Consider the following 20,434-nt stretch of genomic DNA (forward strand, 5'->3'; position numbering starts at 1 on the left):
ACCATATTCCTGAAAATACTGACATCAACCAAACACAAAAACCCAAGAAAGTAGAGACAATGAGACTGAGGATAAAATCTTGAAGAATTTCCAGTGTGAAATACAAGAGAGGAGAAGAAGGCAAGAAATTATTAATAAATATGGATATTTGGCTATGGTGTTTAAATGTAATTTCCTTCAATAACATGGTGTTCAGACAAACAAGATTCTTCCAAATTGTCCTTGTTACTCCGGGTATCACCCAAGTGATGGTACCACCATGTACCCGGCTAGAAATCATCTCTGATGCCTTTTTCTTCCTCCTGTCATCAAGCCCTGTAGGCACTGCCACCCCCCAAATAGTGTAACTATTATATACTATCACTATAAAATGTTTGTATTGTCTTCAGTATAATTCCACAGATCTTATTATTAACCTGGGAGCTAAGCCCCAGTGGCAGGAATTGGGTATTTATTTACCAAAATTGGTTTAGCTTTTGTTTTTGTGGTCGCGAGTATAACACATCTCTCAGTTTCCTTGCAGTCAGAGGTGGCTGTGTAATTGAATTGCGCCCAAGGACATGTACACAAAAGTGCCGCATGTGGGAAGTGTACAGTGCATTACAAAGCAAACGCCCCCAAACTCAAGGTGACCTTTAGGAACGCTGAGGATGGTTGGGCCTATAGCAGATACCTAAACCCTGCGTGAGGGTTTAGGACCCATAACCTCATCCTCCATCACTGACTGGATTTTTACATAAGTGAAAAATTACCTTTAACAATGTAAGTCACTGTGTTGAGGAGGTTTGTCACAGTAGCTAGGGTTCACCAGTACAAAAGCTATTTTTCCTTTTTAATATTCCCTGCAAAAAATTGGTTCTTCCATCCTAGTGCATTTCTGCATTTCTGAAAGGAAATAGACAGCAGCTGGACTTCGTGATGGACAGGGTAAAAATATTTGAAACTGCCAGCCCCTAAGAAGTAAAGGTCACTGATTCATGTTTGCATATAAACCAGGAGAAAGAGAACATGTTATGCAATTTCACATTAGTAGAGTAAGTCAATTAGAGTGAAGAAGTATAAAACAAATGTGCTAGTTTTGTTAGAATGTGGTTCCAGCTGCATTTTTGTGAAAATAGGATTCCTAAAATAAAGTTGAATGAACCATCTGTTTTAAAGAAGCCAACCAAAAAATGTCTATTATGGCCATTATTCACATTGCAGATATTGTTGGGAGCTTTGTCAGAGGCAGAAAGCCTCGCTATAGCAGGGATGCTTGGGTTGAGGCAGCATATGCTTTCTCTGCGGTATGCTGATAATATTCATCTTGTCTGGCTCTACTCCCTACAGTAGAAAGGCTTATGTAACAGTCCAGAGACCTCATTTGTTATATCCCGTGGCGTGATGAAGTTGACTGGTCCAAGCTCCTGAAAGCTGATAATTAAATTAAAAACATTTTGCAAGCTGGTTGATTGTTAAACACCATTATTATTAAAAATTAAATTATATAAACATAGAAGCACATAATGATATTATACACAAAGCCAAAACATTCTTAAAATTTATCCCTGCATAATTATTCCATTATGTTGTACCATTATCTATGCTCTTGAGGTTATTAATACATATTGTCCCTGGGTGGTGGAAATAGTCATGCCGTGTCACTGCATCTTAACTTCCTGTGCAGTGACTTCAAGTTGGTAGCTTGTAATTGGCCCGAGTGGAAGTGTTCCTACCACAGAAATGAGCGGCTGCTTCCCTATTCTCCCCTCCCCGCCGCCTAGAGCACTAAACATTTATAGTCCAACTCTGGCTCTCTCACTCATGCTTATTTCAATGATTGCATCAAGCAACTTTTTTTCACAAGATGACCTGAACTCTCAATAGTTACTAGATCCATTTTCTATGCTAGAGAAATTGGGAGGGTGGATTTGAAAACAAAACTGTTCATTGTTTGTCTAAGGCAGTGGTTCTCAACCTTCCTAATGCCACAGCCCTTTATTACAGTTCCTGTGGGTCATGACCCAAGGTTGAGAACTGCTGGACTCTAAGGCAATACCTCAGAGTTGAAGATTAACTTAAGGTTCATTAGCAAGGTCACAAGAATTTGCATCATGCAAAGCACTCCATTTTGAATGAATAGGTTAAACTTCCATTTGTTTGTTTGTTTTTTAATTTATTTAACTTATTTTTTATTTCAAATTAATATGAGGGTACAAATTTTTAGGTAACATTTCTTCAAAAACATGAAGAAAAAAAAATGTGACCATTTGGCATAGTAGAAATAAATTACTGACCTTGAAACATGCCATAACATTTCAAAATATTTCCCTTGATTTGAGTTTACTTTCATACATTCTTTTTTGCTTTATGGCTTGGCTTGGTGGGCAGTGTGTATTAACAAGTCTTTTGACTATTTTCTGGATGCACCAAATGTAGTTAATGAAAATTGTGACAGCTTTTTCTCCCCTTTGACCATTTCTAGCAAAAAAAGTAAAGGTCAAAGTCATCTTTTATCAAATCATGAAAAGACAGCCTATTGCAGCAAATTATCTCCTTTGCAAATGTTGCATTCTGTGCAAAGAAAATACTTAAATGTACACTCTTTGAGTCTTAATTTGAAGTTTTTACTTTCTGGAAGTCATTTTTTATTAGACTGTGTATAAAATAACCGTCTGGAAAAGAGAAAACTTGAAGAGAAATTTAATAGGAGTCTCCTCCCCCCAGCTTTATGGAAGTATAACTGACACATCTTCATGCTGTACAGCCTAATGTTTTGAACATGGGTATAAACTGGGAAGATCACTACAGTTGAGCTAATTGATACTCATCACCTTACATGGTGATCATTTTGTTTTTATAGTTGAGAACATTGGCATCTACTCCCTTTGCAATTTTCAAGTATCCAATCCATTATATATTTTCACTTTCCATTCATCTATCAATAGATACTTAGGTTGATTTTGTATCATGTATCTTGGCTATTGTGAATAATGCCACATAAACATGGGAGTGTAGATAGGTATCTCTTTGACATACTGATTTCATTTCCTTTGAATACATACCCTGAAATGGTACTGCTGGATCATATGCTAGTTACATTTTTGTTTTTTTGAGGAACCTCCATATTGTTTTCTGTGACTAACCTGATTGACATCTCCACCAACACTTTTCACCATAACCTCACCAGCCCTTATGTCTTTTTATGATAGCTATCTTCAGAGGTGTGCAGTTATATCTCATTTTAGTTTTGATTTGCATTTCCCCGATGATTAGAGATGCTAGGTACCTTTTCATATGCCATGTGAATTTCTTCTTTTGAGAAGTATTTATTTAGGCTCTTTGCTTATTTTTAAATTATTTGTATTTTTGGTATTGAATTGAATGAGTTTCTTATGTTTTGAATACTCACCCCCATTGGCAAATTGATTGTTTTCTTTGCTGTACAGAAGCCCTTTAGGGCTATATGCTGTACTTTAGCCCTAAAGATTGCATTTGTCTATTTTTGCCTTTGCTCCCTGTATTTTGGGGGTCATATCCAAACAGTTATTGTCCAGACCAACATTGAGAAGATTTTCCCCGTGGTTTTTCTAGTAGTTTTATGTACTAAGTCTTCAGTCCATTTTGAATTGATTTTTGTGTATTATATGAGATAAGGGTATAATTTCATTCTTCTACATGTGGCTATATTTCCCAACACTACTTGTTAATAAGACTGTCTTTCTCTATTGTATGATCTCAGTCACTTTGTGGAAGATCAGCTGAACATAAATGCATTGGTTTACTTCCGGGATTTCTATTCTGTCCCATTGGTTTATATGTCCACGTTTGTGCCAGTATCATACTGTTTTGGTTATTGTAGCTTTGTAGTAGAATTTCAGCTTTGTTTCTTTTCCTCCAGATTGCATAGGCTATCAGGGGTTTTTGTAGTTCCACATAGATTTTAGAATTGTTTGTTTTATTTCTATGAAAAATGTCTTAGGAATTTTGATAAAGATTGCATTGAATCTCTAGATCACTTTGGGTAGTATGGACATTTTAACAATATTCCTCCAATGCATTAATATAGGATATCTTTTCATTTGTTTTTATGTTCTTTAATTTCTTTCATCAGTGTTTTATAGTTTTTTAATATACAGCTCTTTCACCTCCTTGGATAAATTTATTTCTAAGTATTGTACCTCATTTTTTGATGCTATTGTAAATGAGATCATTTTCTTAACTTCATTTTCAAATAGTTTATGTTCGTGTACAGAAACACTACTGGTTTTTGTGTTTTGACTTTGTTTCCCACACCTTTATTGAATTTGTTTACTCTAACAGTTTTGGGGTGGCATTTTGAGGGTTTTCTATATACAAATGATGCCATCTGCCAACAGAGACAATTTTACTTCCTTCCACTTTGGATGCCTTTTATTTCTATTCTTGCCTCATTGCTTTAGCTGAAATTTCCAGCCCTAGGTTGAGTAGAAGGGATAAGAGTGGGCATCTTTACCTTGTTCTGATCATAGAGAAAAAGCTTTTCACTTTTCACTATTAACTGTGATGTTAGCTGTGGGCCTGCCATACATGGTCTTTATTATGTTGAGATATATCCCTCCTATACCAAATTGGTTGAGAATTTTTATTATGAAAGGATGTTAAATTTTGTCAAATGTTTTTTCTGCATCTATTGAAGTCATCATATGATTTTCATTCCTCATTCTGTTAATGTTGTCTATCATATTTACCAATTTGCATGTGTTGAAGTATCCTTACATCACAAGCGTAATTCCCACCTGATCAAAGTGTATGATCCTTTTAATATGTACTGTTGAATTTCATTTGGTTGTATTTGGTGGAGGATTTTGGCATCAGGAATATTCATCAGGAATATTGGTCTGTAATTTTGTTTTCTGTAGTATCCATGTTTGGCCTTGTAAAATGACTTTGGAAGTGTTCCCTGCTTTTCAACTTCTGGGAAGAGTTTGAGAAGTTTTAGCATTAGTTCTTTAAATGTTCAGTAGAATTCACCAAGGAGGCAGGCAGGTCCTGAGAATGAGTCTTTACAAATAAGAAATTCTTATCTTAAGGATGGTAATGAAGAATAACCATTCTTATTTTCCACTGAGAAATAAAATCTTAAATGATATGTAAGAAAAGCATTTATCAGCATAAGAACTTAAAATTTGGAATCAGATACTGAATTTACTTGACCTCCACTGGCTGGAGGTCTAAACATAGGCTAAGTGGTCAAGATGGGTGTATGTGTGGTCTTGGCCTTATCACAGTGAGATAAACCAGATAAATGCTAAAATTCATTTCCAGGGCTGAAAATCAAATCACAATCACTAATTTGAGAATCTTCTCTTTGAAAGACACTTTCTGTTCAGCTGTGATATTGTGAAAATATGGAAAAAATAAACTCATATTAATATAAACATAAATATATACTGTATATGTGTATTTATGCAGGCACACATGTAAATATTTATTATGCCAGCCAAATGTTGCTAACCTCGATGTAGTTCTTAAAGCAGTATATGGAAATTGTAAATTTATTAAATAACAATATCTTACCACGAATCTTACTGTTAAAATATGAGATTGGCATGACTATGTTAGAAAAGCAAAACCTTTTTGTAAAACCAATAGCTTCCATATTTGGGAATATGTATTTAATAAATTTTTTTTATATGTTACTTTTTAGGTTGTCATTATTTTAACATATTGTTTCTATGTTTTTAGTTACTGACAAACATCAGTTCAAACCAGAACAGATGTTATATAGATTTCGCTATGATGATGGGACATTTTACCCAAGAAATGAGATGCAGGATGTAATTTCAAAGGTAATGACCTCTCTCAAAACCTCTTCAACAGTAGAACTCATGTTGTCATTCTTCAGAAGAACAGAAAGCAGCTCAGGGACTTAAAACCCTTTCCTAGTATAGAAAATTCTTAAATTATACATGAAAACAAGGCTCTTTCTTTCTTTTTTAGAATTTTAATATTCTAATATTAGATTGCCTTTTCTTTCTCTTAGTTCTAAATGGAAGCAGTGCTCTTGTGACACTCAGAAATTTAATATTCACTGAAACTGATTTACTTGCAGCAACACATTAAAAATACAAATATATAAAGTAAATGTCATACTGGGTTTTTAATGCACTTGACGAAAATTTATGTTGATCTATGATGAACAAGTATTACATATGTATTATTATGTAGGTTTATTTTCTGTCTAGTTTATGTTACTTTTATATTAAAAATTTAGAAAAGCCTTTGTATGTGTCTTATATGTATGAGAAATTCACAGCACAATTCAATCCTATTCTTTAATGTTTTAACTCACACTATTTTTATGATAAAATGTAACATTTGAAGAATTTTTAAGTTGGTTGAAATTGTATAATGATTTCAGAATGTCAGCTGTTATTTCAGATTTCATTGATATGTCTTTGGGGTGATCTTACTTGTTTTTGTCACATCTTTATTTTACATAGGGTGTAAGATTATACTGTCGTCTTCATAGTCTGTTTACTCCAGTGATAAGGTGAGTCTGGTTTCTAAGTTATGGGGAATTTAAATGCAAAAATTAATACAGTATATTAGGTAAATATTATTCACCTAGAACTTACTGGCTTATTTTGTTTTTCTTCCAAAAGTGAAAATTTTGCTTTAAAATATTATTTTAAGTAATTTATTTAAAAAAAATCCCTAATTTTCATAAGCTTATAATTATGGTGTCTTTCATTCTTTTTATTTTGATTTCTAAAGTTGTTTTACCATTAATTCACAGTAAATTATAGACTTGGTAATGAAACAATCCAAAACGATTGAGTGGGAAACAATTTGGAACATTACTAACTCCTAGGACTTACCATTATGATTACTTGTATATTAATTTTTAAATTAAACTGTGTAATCAAATAGTGGATATGCATTTTATTTTATAGTATTTCCTCCTAACAATCTTTTCTCCAAAGAAACAACTTTGTACATGAAAATTAAGAATTATTTTGAAGTTAATGAACATAGTTTTATAATCTTAGTCTCTATCATGTTTTCCCTTGTAAAGTTCTTTTTTTTCTTTTTTTTTTTTAGAATTTAGGATTAGTTTTCAAATTATCTCTTTAGAAAGATAATGGAAAACTCTGAGGTTTATATTATGAATACCAATGAAGTAGATCTTCAGGAAATTATGGTACTTTCATAATATACCATAAATTATGGTACTCTCATTATATATTTCTTTAGTTTAGAAGGTTAAACTAATTTCAAATGGCCAGAAATTATTCAGAGTTCATTGAGTAAATCATATTCTCAGAACAAAAAATACCTAGACCATTTTTAAAATAAATAAAGATACTTTTCGATCTTGGCTATTAACTCCAAATGGGTAGTGTGTATAGTGTTTCTATTTTTCATTCAGGTTTATAATTCCAAAAAAATGCACAGCTTAGAAAAAAAGATTCCAGATGTTGCTAACTGTATTGGAAGGCACGTTTACAGAAGACATACTGCTTGTCGGTCCCAGAGGAGAGAACAGGATCTTACCCATCTCCCCGAAAGTGTCCTATCTGTCTACTCTCATGAGTAGAGTTCATAAAGTAGAAAGATGTGGGAAAGAGTACGTGTTGACTCTGACATAATCCAGTCACAGATGCCCTGCAAATATTTTGGATAACTCAGTGCCAAATACTTAATAGCAATTAAGTACTTAAATGGCTTTTTTTTTTTTTTTGGCTAAACAATAGAAAATGATAATGGTTTGATTCTTCATCTCAGTTGTATATATGTTGGTTTCCCATGTGCAAAAATGTGTTTTCAAAATATGTTTTAGCTATATGAGCTTGTTTTTGATGAGGAAAATTGCATCTGTTAAGAACTGATAAGAAGGAATTGTTCTTTGGCTAGAAATGACAATTGTTTATGAGTTGTCAAGGGGGAGATTTATGGGGAAAAAGCCATGAAACAGATGGAATGCATGATAGTCATGCTTCTAATATGTGTGAACTCAGCTTGTAAAAAGAAAAATGACTTAACATCGGGAACTACAGACCATATGTAGTTTATAATAGACCATGCTTTTTCCTCTTGTTGATGTTTTTGGAAACCACGTTGGAGTGGTGATGAGGTGTCAGAAACATTGAAATAGATTTAAAAGATAAAATAAAAGGGCTGTTGATTAGTGGCTAACCCAGTTTACTTATTATTGAAATCTCAGAAATTTCAACCATTTTTCAGGGAGTTTTCTCATGGAAGTAGGTAAAAATGATATAAATATTTAATTATAAATTACCAACAGAAGCTAAAGGACAGCTAGTAACTGCTAGGCACTTTAAATGTTTTGCAGTTTGGATTTTTTTGCATTTTAAAAAGTCTGTCATTTTTTCATTCCCATTTGCTCCAGGCTTGAAAAATAAATGAATTATAGTACAACCTCCATTGTTGACCACCTCCCTACATTGACCCTCCTGAAGTTGACCTAGTTTTCATAGACCAAATATGCACCAGATGTATGTATCAGTACAGTAGGCCTAGTTCCCTGTGTTGACCACCTCCTCAGGTTGACCCGTTTGTTACAGTCCTTGGGGTGGTCAGCCTGCAGAGATTCTACTATATAGAGTTTCACCCTTGGGGCCCAGTTCTGGTCTTGAGACTGGTTGGGATCTGAGCTTTGAATGATTTCTCAGTCTTGGGAAGTCTGCTGAATGTAGAGTTTGATGAGCAGAGCCAGGTGATCCCCTTGGTTCCCTGGGGATATGATGTCATGACGTCCATGCCCTGATCAGACGAAAGGAGTAGCAAGTTCTCCGTGTGCCTCCTTCCAGACGGACATGACTGCTTTCCACTATTGCAAAGCCATGTGAATAATGCTGTGAGCCTTCCTGGAGAATTCAGTAGCAGGAATAAAAGGTGTTGCTTTGCAGAGATTTTTAGTAGACTCCACTGTAATTCAAAAAATTTTATTTTTTTGTTCTTTTATTAATGAGATGTTGCTCAGTTAAGTCCTCACTTAACATCATGGGAAGGTTCTTGGAAACTGAGCCTTTAAGCAAAATGACACATTGTCTGCCGTAGGAATTTGACACTTGTTTATATCAATTAGCCTACGGTAAAATTGGTTTTGTTATACATTATGTCATTTCTCTTAAAGTCACTGTCTATCCATGAACTTAAGGAAGGACTTAACTGTGTTTCTAGCTAAATTATTACCAGATAACATAAGGATATAAGAAAAAGAAGAGATGTCTTGTTTTGGTTTCATTGTAGGTCTCTTCCTCTTTTCTGAGGTTTTTTCAGGTGTTACGTGTGGTTTGTAAACCTCTTTTATTTGCACATAATTTGGGCAATCAATTCAGATTACAGCAGTAAAATTTTCTGTCGTGCACTCATACGAAATGGAAGTATTTCCTTGTGCTCACTTACTTGCTTGACATTTTTGGTTTTGTTTCTACTTTACAGAGATAAAGATTACCATTTAAGGACCTACAAATCGGTGGTTATGGCCAACAAACTAATAGACTGGCTAATTGCACAGGTAAATTACACGATCAGGCATTGCTGAATTTCATTCACTGCCACTTTAAACTTCATGTGAATTAGGTACTTTTACAAAATTATCATCTGCTAACAAATGAGGCACTTGACCAAGTTCAAACAGTGAAAGTGAAGCAGAGTTAGGATTTGAATCGAGATAATCTGACTTCGGAGTTCTCAAACTTGGCCTTTATGCTATCTTATCTTTCAAAAGGAAGATGTTCCTATTTTTAAAATATTGGCCGAGATCTATCAAAAAGCCCTAAGCAACATTTGAGTATCACTGAATAGCTGTGCTCATACCCTAAAATTTGTGTGTGTGTTCACTAATTTATTTTTTAAAGTATGTCATTAGTCCTAGCATGTTATTATAATTTACTTGTGCTTTTTTTTTCTGTTAGAAAATAATTGTGCTTTGATAAAATGAGCTGTACTAGCCATCTGCATACATTTGATTAGGAAGGTACATAATTTATTGTTGTTTTTATTGAGCTGCTTTTTAGGAGTTGGATGGTGACAGCTGGAACTGAGACAATGCTGTTTGCTTACACGTAAACAAATTAGGGCATCCAGCCCGTCCAAACATAAGTTTATTTTAATGTTTTTTCATACGAGATCAAATAATAAATGATCGAATGTTTTTCACTGATTAAAGAAACGTTTAGAAAACGAATCTAACTTAACTATTTCGGTGGAGGGGATATCCCTCAAATGAAACAAACGTCATTTAGATATTTGAGTCAGTTTCATAAGCCCTTGCACTTCTTTGTTCTTAAAGAAAGTGGCTTGCTTTCTTTGTTACAAGTAGGTAATGTTTGATAATTCATGGTAAAAGGCCTATTTTTGTTTCACTTGTTACTATTTAATCCACATTTGCTTTTTCTGTGCACGTACCTTTCAGTTGTTTAATATTAATTCACGAAATGTTCAAGGAACACATACTTTTGCATTTTATAGCACTTAAATTAGTTAGGAATACTAATATAGAAGTTACGATTTTAAATGAAACTAAATAATTCCCTTTAGATGAAGTGCTGTTTTATGCTTTCAGTGGCTTTCCTAGTGTTAGAGTCTTTTATAACACGCTGGTCAATGTGTGGCATTGAAATCAGTTCTGTATTTAGTACTAGAGTTGGAATTTCACATAGAAATTACACTGTTACAGAATTTATATGAACTTTTATGAAATTTTATGATGTGAGAAAATTGAATAAGTTTATTCGAAGCAGAAGCTAGTGCCGAATAAGCATATTAAGTTTTAACTCAGGAAGTCAGTTACCAACTTTCATTTTTGGCATTTTTACTTTCCAAGGGTGAGCCTTAGAAGAATAGAATGACTGGCTCAAACACTAGGCCAGGTTGCAATTATTTTTTTCTTCAGTTTTTCTTAGTGGTCTGCTATGACAAGGTAGAAATAGAAATTACACTGAACCGGAACTCAGACGACCTAGTATCTGATGCCAGCTATGCTAATAACTAGTTTATGTAAACTTGGACCAGTCACTTGATTTCTCTGAGTTTTAGTTTACTGGAATGACTATACGTGTCATCTCTTTTCTGTCACTGAAGCTTTATGATTCTGCTATTACAAAATATCCAAATCTAAGCATCAGACATAATCAACTCTGCTTAGCTTCAGATTAGGACCACATGCACTGCCTTGGAAAAGGCAGACATAGTAATGTGAGGATGGGAGAACCTTAATTCAATAGGAAGAAGAGATGACTTATAAATAGGGTCTCTTTCCACTGAGACTCTCAAGTGATGATAATTTCCATATTGACCAGGACACTGAACTGATTTGGGCAGCTTTAGGGGCCACAGTAAAGTACTGGCTCCAGTATGATTGGGATATACTCTAGATCCTGTAGTTTTTCTCTTATATCTTAGAAAACGTAATGAATGTTTTTTATGGATACATTTTTCACTCCTTGACATACAGCTTCTAGTATAATAGTTTATAATAAAATAACTTATTCTACAAAGTTAACTATTTGACAAGTGCATTAATGTACTTCTAAAGCAATTTTTAAATCATGTGAATTGTGACACATACATGGGCCACACATCTTTTTATAGTTAAATAGTGCCTTGCCTCTTCACACCCAAGCAGTTCTCTTGTGCTTTTATTTCTTTTAATTATTGTTGTTAGTGCTCACCCAGCCTATATGGCACAAGTAGAGTTTTTAAAAGGCATGGAGATATCAAGGTATTTTGGACCACATTTTTTACACCATTATGTGCAGCATAATATTAGTCTGGCCTGTAAATCATTTGAATAATCAAATAAGGCAATCAGATTTCAATATTTATTGAAAAAGCCTTTATTGTAAGCTTAATGTACAAAACAAATGCTTTGATGATAAAAATAAATAAGACAGGAAGTAGTTAAGGGACATTAGTCAATTGGGCTGATTTTTATACCCTCTAGATTCTGCCCCAGCGTCATCTCCCCCAGGAAGGATTACGAGGTCCTCTATCCTGAACGCAGGGTCATCTCCTGTGGTCTCAGTTCCCTGAGTGTCCCTGCCTGGCTGGGAATATTGACTAAACTGGACAATGGTACTTTCAATATACCACATTTTAAGTGACCAAATCCTACACTAGATTTGAATTACTTGAAGGCAAGGAAGTGTTTTATGTTTGAGTTCTTTAATATTTCATCTCTATCAGTTGGCACAATAAATGGGAAAAAATACGTATCTTTAAAATGAATGCATAAATATTATAAAACAGCTATAATTTTGAAGAAGGCCAGCTGCATGGTCTGAAGTTACAGATTGTAAATTCTTGGGACGTTAACAAGGGGGTTAGTGGAGTTGGCACAGCATGAGGCAGGACTTCTCCTGGTTCTCTCTAGGTGGATAGGTGGGATTTAAATGGATGGAGGATAAAGAGAAGGGCATAGTAGGCAGGAGTATGACTAAGTATGAAAATGAGCACAGAGAGCTCAGGCAGTAGTAGACAGGCCATGTGAACTAGAGCAAAAAATGTAGCTATTCTACTTTGGAAAGAGAATCTGGAGAAGTAGAGTAAAACCCAGGCATGGACAGTCTTGAAAGGGCCACGGAGAGTTTTGATATGTTCTGGTTATAAAAGAACAGTCTATTTAACATTTGGAGACATGAAATTTCTTTGTAAGAAAGTTTAATACTATAACAGCATATGTTAGAGTCTAGAAAAAAATTACAGCGATTTGGAAGAGAGACGAAGAAACACCAGATGAGGGTGTTGACAATAGAAATGGAATACAAGCCAAAAAGAAGAGAGACTAGATGTGGTAGTTCAGAAGTGCTAAAAGATGAGACTAGGAAAAAAGGAGCTTCTTAAACTGTTAAAGGGCAAGGCCGTTTGGTGGAAGGGAAGCCAAACTCATACACAAGGATTTTTCTTACCTTTATTTAGTGTGTTGTCAATTTACAAGAACAAGATCTAAGAAGTAACACAAAGGCATCATTTATAGCAGCAATAAATTCTTGTTACTTATATATTTTCAGTATTTATTTTTTATTTAATATAAGTAGAAAATATTTTCCTCATTAATTGGGTGCTTTTAAAAAATTAGATGCATCCTGACTTACAAAGCAATGCAGTCTTTGTGTGAATGTAGCACCGGGACTGTCGAATGCAGTAAAGATGCAACAAAGCTTTTCGCTGGCTATTAACTCACCCAGTGCTTTTTTGGCTAACAGGGGGATTGCCGTACCAGAGAAGAGGCAATGATATTTGGAGTTGGACTCTGTGACAACGGATTTATGCACCATGGTAGGGATATTTTGCCCTGGAAGTGTACAGATATATTTCATCGTTTAGTTCTTCTTAGGCCAGTGGGCCAGTTACTGCCTCAGTGAGGTCATTTAGAGCTGAACCATCAAGACTGTGGGTCTTGCTGTAGCTTCATGTTGGGCTGCTTGGATCATTAACCCATTCTGAAATATATTCTCATTTCTATTGTCAGCTATAGCTTCTGGTGCTTATTAATTTGTGGTTGATAATTTCATTGTTACTTCATGTTGCCAGCTAGTCTTCCATCCAGACATCAATACTTTCAGCTGTCTGGGCAGCAATTATTTGTAAAAATAATGAATAAAATAGTTGGCCTTTTTGATTGCTTACTATATGCTAAGTTATTTATACTTATTATTTCATGTTATGCAACATTACAAAGGAGGTTTTAGTGCTGCCATTCGACAGATGAGGAAACTGAAGTTCAGAGGGTTTAAGTAACTTTCTCAATGCACATTCATAATTGGTCCCAGACGTGAATTTTTTTCTTGTTTTTCCCCCCACCCCCCACTCTTTGCCCTGGGTAGAGGGCTATGGTGTCCTCATAGCTCACAGCAACCTCAGACTCTTGACTCTTATGGTTAAGCAGTCCTTTTGCCTTAGCCTCCCTGTAGTTAGGACTTCAGGGGCCCACCACAGCACCCAGGTAGTTTTCCTATTTTTTTTTTTTTTCAGTATAGATAGGTTTCTCTTTCTTGCTCAGGCTGATTTTGAACTCCTGAGCTCAGGCAATCCACCTGCCTTGGTCTCCCTGAGTGCTAAGATTATAGGCATGAGCTGCGGTGCTCGGCCCCCAGACCTGGAATTTTAACTCAGGCCTGTCACATCACAAAACTTAACTGTTTCTACTGTACCCTGGGACCACTGTCTTCCTTTTATTTGCTAGTTCAATACATCAATCTGTCCCAATAAGTACACTTTAAGGTGCAAAGGAAGGGAAATAAGAAAGATAAATAAATAAGAAATAGAGAAAATTTCTCTTTTTAAGTATCTTAACAGCTGTCAGGATTTCAGTCAATACAAATTCTTCATATCTGTATTTAGCCTTATTTTTTAAAACACTAGGAAAATATAAACTTAACATGTGCCAGGAATTTTAGGGGCTTCAGGGAGAAGTATTAACATTCAGATAAAGGAGAAAAAACAGACCTTTTCTGAATTGAGGTTATTTGAGAATATTGCTTTTAAAACGAAAAGAACTAGGAATTCGTGGAAACTAAAATCACATTTCCCCCAGAAGACATATTTCTGGTTGAAGTGTTGGAACAAAGTGACCACAGTGGGAATTGCTCACACACAGAAAGGGAACACGTAACCCATTTGTAATTTTCCCATAATTGTGCAGGATATTGAAAACATGCTTGATATGTTTACTGCAAGTTGAAAACACTATGGGCTTATATGTTTTGGGTTATGGGCATTTTGGAACACATTATAATCTTTTATTTAAATTTGAATTTTAATCTGGGAAGGGGCAGGCCTGGTTAAATACAAAAAAATGTTAACTGTGAAAAAATACTACTTACTTTAAAAATTCAAGATCCCTTGGGTGACAGTAATTAAAAGGAAACATTGGCTTGAATTCTAGAAATAAACAGAAAAAAATCTTAGGGATACTTGTAAGTGTAACTTGTTGTAGGAGTATAAAGTCACAGGGACAGGTATTAATTTACTAAAGGTCTCTTGGTACAGAAAATGAGTTTGATTTTTGGATTAACTAAGCAATTTGAATCTCTCTGATTCTGTAGTCCTTGAAAAAAGTGAATTCAAAGATGAACCTCTACTTTTCCGGTTTTTTTCGGATGAGGAAATGGAAGGATCAAATATGAAACACCGACTCATGAAACATGATTTAAAAGTTGTAGAAAATCTTATAGCTAAATCATTATTGGTAAGTTGATTAATGTGGTCTATAAGTTTTCTTCTCCATTAGACATCAGCATGAAACATGTTTGATGGCGAGGGGTATTATTACTTCATTCTGTTTGATTTGTAACCTTTTCATAGTTGCTTTATCAATATTGTTAATATTTTGCATTTCAGATTAAATCTAATGAAGGCAGCTACGGCTTTGGGCTAGAAGACAGAAACAAAGTTCCAATAATAAAATTGGTAGAAAAAGGGTCTAATGCTGAGGTAATGTAAATTAGCATTCTTATTTCAATTTGTTATCATACAATGTAAAAATTCTGAACACATTGAAGTCAGCCTTTAAAGGTAATCAGCCTTGAAATTATATTTATTGAAGATAACATTTCTGGATAATCTTACTCTGAGGCCCTACCGAGTACCCTGGGGATTTGTGGCAGCTGAGCCCAGTCTGGGCAGTCAGGGCTGATTGTGGGCGGGGTGGGAGTGGGGGCAGTGGTGGTATGCTAAAGATTCACAGCTGTAAACTCCTTACCCCTTCTGTCCACCCTCCCCACCAGGAGGCCAAGTGGCTCATTCTTTGTTTCTGGAGCTTCTGTCATCACAGAGTCCTGCCTAGAATCTTAAGGGCTGCATGGGGTAGGATTGTATTAGGTATGTCAGGTGGTTCTTCCTTTCATTCAAGGCCTGTAGCTTCTATTTTCCTATCACCTTTGACTGTCTTTTATATCGATATAACTTCCGTGCTTTGATTGATTTTCTCATTGGATTCGCGCTGATCGGCATTCTCTCACTTCACCAGCTTTTTTTTATTTTTATTTTTGAGACAGAGTCTCACTCAGTTGTCCTGGATAGAGTGCTATGGCATCACAGCTCACAGCAACCTCATACTCTTTGGCTCAAGCAGTTCTCTTGCTTCAGCCTCCTGAGTAGCTGGGACTAAAGACCCCTATCACAAGGCCCAGCTAGTTATTAGAGTCAGAGTCTTGCTCTGGCTCAGCTGGTCTCCAACCCATGAGCTGAAGCAATCCACCTGCCTGGGCCTCCCAGAGTGCTAGGATTACAGATGTGAGCCACCACGCTCAGCCCACTTCACCAACCTTTAAAACAAAGGAATCCCCCCATCCTGCACTCATTCATTCAGAAATTGTTACTTCATACCTCCTACATGTTAGGCAGTGTTCTACTCTGGGAATGCAGATGATCACAGAGACTGCTTTCCAGTGCTCTAGCCCAAGTATATCACCTTGTGGCTTGTCAGATACTTCATCTAACTCAAGCAAACTCTTGATATTTACTTTTTTTTCCCCCCAGTTTTTGGCCAGGGTTGGGTTTGAACCCACCACCTCTAGGATATGGGGCCGGCGCCCTACTCCTTGAGCCACAGGCGCCATTTGATATTACATCTTTAAGAAAGAATGTGGGAATTAATTAAGCGACATTTAACTTTGAATCTGTTTAAAGTTAGTAGTAAACTGTCACCCATCCTGTATCTGCTAATGCCGAGGCGTCTGTCTTTTCCAAAACACAGATTCCCACAAGGCAAAGCTTTATGTACAGCACACTACTTTCAAACAAAATACCTCAGGGTAACTCACACTCTGTCAGTGGACCTGACCAACAGGGGATCATTTATTAGTAACTGTCTCCGAGAAGGAAAGGTCTCTCCAAGCCTTTTCAGAGGATGCCCTTGGAGCACAGCTTCATCTGACCATGCCCCTGAGAGGGTGCCCTCTCCAGGGTTTTCATCATTTACTTGGCAACCAAAGCAGCAGGTGGTTAACAGGCAATAGGGCTGCTTATAAAGAGTGGCCTGCTTGTCATGGAGGTACAGTGTCCTCCTCGTCCCCTTTTCAGCACCTTGCACTGTTGACTTCTCTTCTTTGATTCCAACCCCGTCTCTACCCCCGCCAACTGGAAACACTCGTGCCGTGTTCAGGCTAGAGAAGCTTATTTGGGTGTCATCAGCGTATATACAGAGGTAGAGACTTTCTGAGAGAACTGGGTAGAGATGGAAAACATGGTAAAAAAAAATACTAACCTGGGTTTGACTATAATGAAAAGGATGAAACAAAAAAAAGAAATTTGAAATAGGAGAAAATGGTTACAGAAGGAGAATAAAGGGGGCACATGGAATTTCCGTAAAGCTATGCGATCAGATTTAAAACTAGGTCAAAGAGGATGGTTAGTGTATTATCTCATCCTCAGTTGGTTTACAAACGTGTATAAAAGCATTGCAGATATGTTGACATGTCAAAATCCATAAGTCCTAAAACTTTGCAGATTCTAATTTTCTGAAAAAACTAGATTCCTTATTAAAATATAATTTAAGTTGTCTTTGCGATTTCTCTCTTAGATGGCTGGCATGGAAGTTGGGAAAAAGATTTTTGCTATTAATGGCGATCTAGTTTTTATGAGACCTTTTAATGAAGTGGATTGCTTCCTGAAATCGTGCTTGAACAGCAGAAAGCCTCTAAGAGTCCTTGTGAGCACAAAGCCCCGGGAGTAAGTTGTATGATTTGTGTGAGATTAAAAAGTTATAGAGATGAGTACAATAGAAAGTTAACGGAGTGTTTAGAATTGAGCGTTATAATTGAGTGTTTAGAATTGAGTGTTAGAATTGCTTGGAACACTTGTGCTTCCCCACCGTCACTCATACCACTCTTCAGATGGTGGAGGGAGACGACATTGATGAAATGATGATGAAATGCGTGTGACCCAGATCAGAGAGTTTCGGTCGAAATAATGCTTTTCCTTTGCTGCTCAAATTTTCCTGGTCTGGTTGGGTTGAATTTTCACTGTGAGTGAAAAAAACTCATTTAGCACTTGAGAATTAAGAGCTGTATGTCTGGACATTTAGCTACAAGAATTTCTGGTGCTGTTAGATACCATCTATAATTAAATGCTCACAGGAGACTGAAGACTGAAGGGCACCCCACGCTCGTGTGTACTCAGTGATATGTCCGTTTGTATCTGTCATCTACCTGTGATTAGAAAAAGTTCATGCTTAGTATAGAAAACTTAGTACACACTTTTCTCAAGGAAGACATTTTTCTCATATCACTCATAAATAACTGTTAGTTTGTTTTTGGAAATTGATTTTTAAAGAATTGATGAACATTACACAATAATAAACCCACAAAGTGCAACCATGCTTTATACACTGCTTTCTGGTCATTCTTTTTTCTATGGGATGTCCCAAAGGTCCCCTCTAAAGTTGTCATACATAAGGAAAATGGGAAATTGTAGCTAAATGTTCCTTTATATACAAAAAATATTCATTACGAAAGTTTATAAAACATTTACAAAATATTTTCTACCTGTTGGCCACCTCTTCCTAAAATTTCTGAATGAATGTTTTGTAAATAAATGTACATTTAGCTACAATTTCCCATTTTCCCTATGTATGACAACTTTAGAGGGGACCTTTGGGACACCCTGGACTAACGACTTACCAAGTACTCTGAAAGAGTGAGTTGTGTTTCTAAGTTAGGGCTCGGCGCCTATAGCACAGTGATTATGGCGCCTGCCATGTACACCGAGGCTGGCAGGTTCAAAACCAGCCCGGGCTTGCTAAAACGACAATGACAACTGCAAACAAAAAATAGCCAGGCATTATGGCAGGCGCCTGTGGTCCCAGCTACTTGGGAGGCTGAGACAAGAGAAACGCTTAAGCCGTAGAGTTGGAGGTTGCTGTGAGCTGTGATGCTACAGCACTCTACTGAGGGTAGAGTGAGACTTAGTCTCAAAAAAAAAAAAGTTTCTGATTTAGGAAGACCGGGCTAGAGAGCAGCCGCAACAGTCTTGCCTCCAAATCCAGTTATGGTCTCTTCCTCACTTTCCAGCCATGTTTAGAATGAGGCCATCCTGGTTGCGTACCTTCTGATGCTTTGAGGACATTTGAAAGGAACAAGACGGTAGTATTTCAAAGCAATCATTAGGCTCTCCCAGGGCACCCTGTTTTAACCTACAAATACCAGTCCAACTGATCATAGATGTTTCAATAGTTAGAAGATATTGAGGCTGTGAACTTCAAATCCTCAGTCCTAGAGTTAACTGCTGCATGAGCAGAGTTGGAATCTGTCTTCTGACCCTTCCCTCAGTATTTGTTACACTGCATCTCGAATCCTAGATTCAAGGCTCTCTTCTGCCATTTACTAGTTAAGAGTGTTACCTCAACATCCTCATCCATGAAATGGGCACGAGTGCCTGTGACACAGTGCTGTGAAGAACACACAGTTAGGTTTGTAAATATCCTTAGCCAAGTGTCCAGCACGTGGTACGCATTCTAGTGATGCTGTGTATGATGTTTCTACCTGTTTTCTCCTTTACTTTGCACCATCGTATTTCTATCACATCAGAACCTATTTTCATTGTATTTAAATTTCTTTTTTGAAGATGGCACACTCATTTTTCTTTTTAATTTGTTTGAAATTTATAACCTTTCCCTTATGTCATTCCAAGGTCTGAGTCCTGTAAATCACTCTCAGGTTTTCTTATAATAGCTTCTTGAAATTTCACAGTCGCGTCCCAATGGGGGATTAGGGCCTGACCCCACTGGCATTTTGTTTGTCTGTGTTCTGTTTTCCTGGTATAAACGAATATACCAAAAAACATGTGTGAGCTCAGTTCCTGACACCCCTGACACCCCACTCCCTTAGGATGTGTTAAGTAGTACCATATTTTGAGGGAAAAAGGCAAAAATAAGGGGTAAAAACAAAAGAATTTTCTTTTGATTCTAACTATATTTTATATTTGATACCATCAAGGGATTTTTCAGAAGGCTTTGTAGCAGATAATTTAGCACGCTTTTTTTCTGTAGGAAATAGAGCTTTCCTCTTGCACAAATTTAATTCTTGTTTTAATAAGCAAGATAGTGTTCCCACCAGGGAAACACATTCTCTGAAGGTCATTTTATTGGGGGAGTTCTGACATTTTGACCAAAGTGCATCTCATGGTGTTTTGTATAATTTTTAAGAAAAATAAATAGTAATCCTCTTGAAGATTAGAGTAGGGTCAACCTTCCATTGCAACATTAGAAGGATAGAAAAATTTGGCTCAGAAAGAGTTGAGAGACCATATGAATTCCTTACACTCCAAAAGCTGCAGTCATTCTCTACGACCTGAAAGCTCTAAGTTACTTGAGCTCTCATTCAAACGTGGACTCTCACTCATGATACGTGGAAGCACGGACTGCTTCTGTTTTTGTTTTAGGCTCACCAGAATATGCTGTTCATCCCCTTTTTCTCTGAATCAGTTATCTTTCAATTGCAAG

The 20,434-nt window shown here is 36.3% G+C and overlaps 1 protein-coding gene across 1 annotated transcript in view; it reads left to right on the plus strand.

Moving 5' to 3' along the window:
* PREX2 (phosphatidylinositol-3,4,5-trisphosphate dependent Rac exchange factor 2) overlaps nt 1–20,434 on the plus strand; it is a 192,046-nt gene that overhangs the window by 110,488 nt on the left and 61,124 nt on the right. Inside the window, exons 12-18 of the mRNA XM_023517546.1 lie at nt 5,707–5,810; nt 6,465–6,514; nt 9,430–9,505; nt 13,197–13,269; nt 15,039–15,181; nt 15,334–15,426; nt 17,516–17,664. Of these exons, the coding sequence (XP_023373314.1) occupies nt 5,707–5,810; nt 6,465–6,514; nt 9,430–9,505; nt 13,197–13,269; nt 15,039–15,181; nt 15,334–15,426; nt 17,516–17,664 (688 nt within the window). The remainder of the gene's footprint in view (nt 1–5,706; nt 5,811–6,464; nt 6,515–9,429; nt 9,506–13,196; nt 13,270–15,038; nt 15,182–15,333; nt 15,427–17,515; nt 17,665–20,434) is intronic.

The sequence above is a fragment of the Otolemur garnettii genome, unplaced genomic scaffold (assembly GCF_000181295.1).
Source record: "Otolemur garnettii isolate 467f Iridium unplaced genomic scaffold, OtoGar3 scaffold00113, whole genome shotgun sequence".
NCBI lineage: Eukaryota > Metazoa > Chordata > Mammalia > Primates > Galagidae > Otolemur > Otolemur garnettii.